Genomic DNA, 6000 nt, shown 5'->3' with positions numbered 1-6000 from the left:
CGAGGGATATACTGTACAACAGCGTGCGCGCGCTGTTGTACAGTATATCTATCACACACACACACACACACACACACACACACACACACACACACACACACACACACACACACACACACACACACACACACACACACACACACACACACACAACGTGTACCTAGTTAAACCTCCGCAAGCCCTATCTCCACTCTCTACTTCCATAACAACCTTAATGAAAACCTTATTGAATTCACCACGTAATTAAACTTTCTTTGGGCTTTTTATCTGTAGGCAAACGTCATTAACAGGTTGAATCATAAGCAGTTTTCCATTAATTAAAGGACCACTTTTCAACCTATCTTCATATAATAGGTCCTCACTAATAATCATGAAAAAAATGGCGCAATTTTTTTCTACTCGGTCTGTGTCTCATAGGAGGGCTGTGGACAGTTTAGAAACCGTCCTCCAGTGACATCATCGATGGGGAATACAAGCTACAGTAATAGAAATAGCAGGCTTTCTAGTCATGAAAAGTTGCAATGCAAAAATGGAAGCCATCGTTCTCACGATAATGAAAATCTAAAATTCTTTGTAAAAAAAGCATGTTTAAAAGAAATTGCCTAATGATGATGAAGGGACACAGACATAATATCTGGGTATGTTTGTGGAGGCCCCACGGGCACCTCTCTAGTAGGTTAAAATAAGGGTTAAATAGCTCTATATTCTGATAGTAATCATTGCGTGTTTAAGTAACAGGGTTCTTTCTCCTGTCTCTCCAGCTTAGAAAACACTAAACGCATTTCCAGATTGGGATAAAAATACATCGCATGGATGCACCTGGGACGTATCTTCAGTGATGTTTCCTGAGGTCAACGGGGTTTCGGGTCTTCCAACATCATACCCCTTACTCAGGCGACCCAGCCGGGGTTGATCAAATCCCGACTTACGTCCCAGTAGCTACCCTTGATCAGTCCATCAGGGAATGAGCAAGGCCACACAATCCGTTGCTCCGGAACTACTCTGCCGGTACTGGGAGAACCAAAATCTGGTGCGCGGAAGGACTAGGCTCTGTGGGTTGACTCCTGACCGGGCCCCTCCTACGTCTCACCAGGTCCACTCCTGCTCTCACCAGGCCCAGGACCTGTGCGTTGCACCAGACTCCCAGCACCAGGCACTTCATTCAGGAGTGGTGGACTATAATGGCCCTCCTAAAGGCCTCACCAAGGTTTGTTGGGCTTCCTCCTCACGGAGGACACAGGCTGGGGAGCTAACCCATACTGCTCACCCGGGTGCCGTCTACATTCCGGCTGTCACCTGTCTCTCTGGTGGTCACCAGACTATACCTGGTTGTCACATAGTCTATTCCTATGAGTCACTATAAATAGAATAGGATACAATTTTATCCAATCAGGAGAGAGAACTCGTTCAGGGAATGGGATAAACAACTGCAATGATGACACAAAGAAATAAACAGACATTATGCAACATTATCAAATTGAATCCGATAAATGGGTACTCTCTCTGGCAACAACCCAGCTGAAAATTGATTTTCTGTTTATTAAAGAGCTGAAGACCACACATTAATTCATTCACTGCCAGCTCATAAATAAATCAAAATTACCACCCAGTGCCAGCTTTTTTTTAAAATATTTCATTACCTTTTACGTGGTCACAGAATATTTATCTCGATCGCACCACCCCAGCCCCGACCATTGATAATCGCAGAGCCGTTCTTGGCAGTGTATTAATGAATATGGCAATGAATATAAAAGCTAACCTTTTCTTTTCACCAAATAATATCACTTACTCTACCTCTGGTTACACGTCGGCATTCCGAAGCCCTCTATTCCGAAGCCCTCTATTCCGACGCACTGCCATTCCGACTCGCCCGCAAATCAGTGTTGATTTCGTCGACTAAAACTAAGACGAAAAATGTTCGTCGACTACCTTTTTCCACGGACGAAAACTAAACGGAAACTACATGAAAACTAAGCTATGATGACTAAAACCAAGACTAAATATATTGACAATTTCGTCAACAAATAAAAACTAGACTAAAATGTTAGGAAGGGAGTAAGGGACTAGTGGACAAGAGATCCAGTATAAGTCATTTTACACTTGGTTGCATGATCTACAAGCTCACAACGCATCGCGCTGCGACGCGTTGTGAGCTTGTAGATCTGCTATTTTCAGCAAGTGTAAAAACAGTCATTACGACGGCATCAAGGCCCGCCAAAATACATTTTAGTCGACTAAATCAACTGTATTTTTGTAGTCGAGCAGAATCTTATATTTAGTCGACTAAAACTAGACTAGACTAAAAACAAGACTAGACTAAAATGTGACTAAAACTAAAATCAAAATTTGCTGCCAAAAACAACACTCACCCGCATTAGTAACCCTAACCGCACGCGGAAGCCATGTAGTCGGAATCGCGTCGGAACGCCACTCTGAACCCACACCTTCCTTTTAACTACTGAATGCAAAAGTGTAGTGACGAATGGTAAATGGTGCATTTATATAGCGCTTTTATCCAAAGCACTTTGCATACGGTAGATTGGGCATCATATCCACCCATTCAGACACACATTCACACACCGATGGCGGAGGAAACCATGCAAGGCGCCGACCAGCACATCGGGAACAATTAGGGGTTCAGAGTCTTGCTCGAGGACACTTCGACACCAACCCTGGGGGAGCCCACAGGGATCGAACTGGGAACCTCGCGGTTCCCATCCGGCCGCTCTATACCGGCCACTCTATACCCCTGAGCCAACTGTGATTTCTTTCTCTCTCTCTGCGTTATTCTGTTTCAATAAAATGTAAGCTTTCTATAAGCCTGAGATTCTGCACAGCACAACAATACTTGAGCTGTCAAATGCATTATAAAATGTTAATAAGATTTCAATAATCCAAGATACAGTACCGTGCTGCATTGTGGTGTATAGCAGCAGGGTAGGACGTTGCAGACAGAGTAGAGGCTGGCGAATGAGTTTCTCTAGCATCCATTTTGGCAGGTGTCCAAATGTTATGTTCACATTCTTGTCTAAACCAATTTGGGAGGTAAAACAGAGACTGAGTGACAGAAGTACCAGCTACTGCTACTGTACGCTGCTGATAAAACAATATGAAAGTGAGCAGAGAGAGAGAGAGGAGACAGACAATGAAAGACAGACAGGAGAGAGAGAGAAAGGAAGTCAGTGTTGTTTTTGGCAGCAAATTTTGATTTAACTTTTAGTCAAAGTCTTTTGAATAGTTTTCATTTAGTCACCTGGAATGTCTTAGTGTTACTCTAGTTTTAGTCGACTAAATATCATAAGATTTTAGTCGACTGAATCTACAGTTGATTTAGTCGACTAAAATGTATTTTGGCGGGCCTTGATGCCGATGGCGTTTTTACACTTGCTGAAAATATTTTCATGCAGACAGACAGACAGACAGACAGACAGACAGACAGACAGACAGGAGGCGTTCTAGTTTTCCATGGTGACATTTGCAGAGTCACAAACACAGCCAGGCTCAACGAGTCATCAGCCCCCGTCACTGAAAATGCCATTGCATCCAATATGAAATCCGCCTCATAATTTGTTTCTCTTCCATGCCCCCTCTGTTCTCTGTGGGGCATGATGAACAATCATTTCCATTCAACGGCTGGCGCAGCATTTAACCCCTGGGAGGTGTCCAGGAAATCCATACTCTTCCACTGTTGGCAGCTAAACGCTTCTAGATTAACTGTCGTCTTTGTTATAGGAACAGGAAGGTGTGGATGTATGGCTTTTGAGTGTGAACCGTGGCCGTCTTAATATTTCTATACCAAACCAGTCCGGTGGGTTCTCAAGAAGGTTGTGTTTCAGAACCCCTCTGTGAGTGTCAAGTTTGACTTTCAGTGAAATGGGAACAAAAGTATAGATCTTGTCACCCCTTGCCATTGTTTGAACCCAAGCTCCTCCACTAAAACAAGAGAGAAGATTGCCATGTGGATGCATTACATGTGTGCGTGCACGTGCGTGTCGCACACACATACCAGGGCTGTACAGTACAAATACATATATCATTCACACTTTAAAAATAGTTGTGTGAACTGAAAGATATATATTGTGTGAGTAAAAATTACAATCTACTTTTGAGAAGTTCTTTATGTGCTTCAATTAAAATGCTTTATTTTTTTTTAAGAAGCTGTGTTATCGTTTAAGTTTTAAAAAGCTTTGTCAATAATTTATGGCCCACAGATATTAACTAGGGTCTTCTACTCCCAACAGTGCTCCACTGGTATTCACATCATAATTACACACACACACACACACACACACACACACACGCACACGCACACGCACACGCACACGCACACGCACACGCACACGCACACGCACACGCACACACACACACACACACACACACACACACACACACACACACGAAGAACAAGAGAGCAGTTATTTTACCTACTGCAATTAATTTTCCGAAGTAGGCTTAGTTGTTCCACTATAAATAAGGCATAAAGCTTTACAACAGAGAACAGTGAAATGAAAAAAATGCTGCTGCTGCTGCTCTCTTTGAAGCACTGCCATCATAGTGCTTGGACGGTGTTGTGAAGCACTGCCATCATAGTGCCTGGACGGTGTTGTGAAGCACTGCCATCATAGTGCTTGGACGGTCTTGTGAAGCACTGCCATCATAGTGCTTGGACGGTGTTGTGAAGCACTGCCATCATAGTGCTTGGTCGGTGTTGTGAAGCACTGCCATCATAGTGCTTGGACGGTGTTGTGAAGCACTGCCATCATAGTGCTTGGACGGTGTTGTGAAGCACTGCCATCATAGTGCCTGGACGGTGTTGTGAAGCACTGCCATCATAGTGCTTGGACGGTGTTGTGAAGCACTGCCATCATAGTGCTTGGACGGTGTTGTGAAGCACTGCCATCATAGTGCTTGGACGGTGTTGTGAAGCACTGCCATCATAGTGCTTGGACGGTGTTGTGAAGCACTGCCATCATAGTGCTTGGACGGTGTTGTGAAGCACTGCCATCATAGTGCTTGGACGGTGTTGTGAAGCACTGCCATCATAGTGCTTGGACGGTGTTGTGAAGCACTGCCATCATAGTGCTTGGACGGTGTTGTGAAGCACTGCCATCATAGTGCTTGGACGGTGTTGTGAAGCACTGCCATCATAGTGCTTGGACGGTGTTGTGCGAGTGTGTCTGAAACTCCACGTCCTTTTCCTGTGTTTTGCATATTTTTGCATAGTTTTCTTCTCTTTCGAGTCTGCTTTGAGTGTGTGTGCGTGTGTTTGTGTGTGTGTGCGCATTATTGTGTGTGCGTGTGCGCATTATTGTGTGTCAGTGCGTGCACATGCATGCGTGTACAGTGTGTGTGTGTGCGTGCGTGCGTGTCACTCACCATGGTCGTGTGCGAACACAAACAGTGACTGTTCCGTCAGCCTCTGTGCGATCTCATCATACGGTCCACAATGCTCTCCTGCCCCGTGGGCCACGTAGACCAGAGCCCTGGAGGAGAGAGATAATGGAGAACGTTAAAAACGGGACGTTTTTTGGGGGCTTTTCATGCCTTTATTGACAGTGAACAGTAGACAGACAGGAAAGGGGGAGAGAGAGAGATGGGGAGTGACACGCGGCAAAGGGCTCGGGAGTCGAACCCGCGGCGTGCCGTCCGGCTGGCTTGGCAGCCTATAGGTGTCCAGACGGTTGAGCTAACCGCCCAGGCCAGATGTGCGTTTTTTTTAACCAATCAGAACGTCGCATCCCTCCAGGCTATGGGACGTTGCTCTGTTGCGTGTGCTCTGTCTGACTTTGTTTAAAATCAATCTGCAACAGGCAGCAACGCTTATGGCTTAATTCTAACCTATAATGTTTTCAGGTACATATTTTAGCGTGCTAAATATATATATATATATATATATATTTTTTTTGTTATGGTTTTTTTTGTGGCTTTCACCTTTATTTTTTTTATTTTTTTTAATGGAGGGACAGACAGTAGGGCTGACAGGAAATGGGGAGAGAGATG

General features: G+C 44.6%; 1 protein-coding gene across 5 annotated transcripts in view; it reads right to left on the bottom strand.

Moving 5' to 3' along the window:
• mgll (monoglyceride lipase) overlaps nucleotides 1-6000 on the bottom strand; it is a 58676-nt gene that overhangs the window by 26324 nt on the left and 26352 nt on the right. For all 5 annotated transcript variants that reach the window (XR_013789187.1, XM_079495682.1, XM_079495683.1 and 2 more), the window contains one exon: nucleotides 5377-5483. Coding sequence is in view for 4 of the 5 variants with exons in the window: in XM_079495682.1 (XP_079351808.1) it covers nucleotides 5377-5483 (107 nt within the window). In the remaining variant the exon portion in view is untranslated. The remainder of the gene's footprint in view (nucleotides 1-5376; nucleotides 5484-6000) is intronic.

The sequence above is a fragment of the Electrona antarctica genome (assembly GCF_951216825.1).
Source record: "Electrona antarctica genome assembly, chromosome: 2".
In the NCBI taxonomy this organism is placed as follows: domain Eukaryota; kingdom Metazoa; phylum Chordata; class Actinopteri; order Myctophiformes; family Myctophidae; genus Electrona; species Electrona antarctica.
Note: the sequence above shows the minus strand (reverse complement) of the source record. Positions and strands in the feature narration are given on the sequence as shown.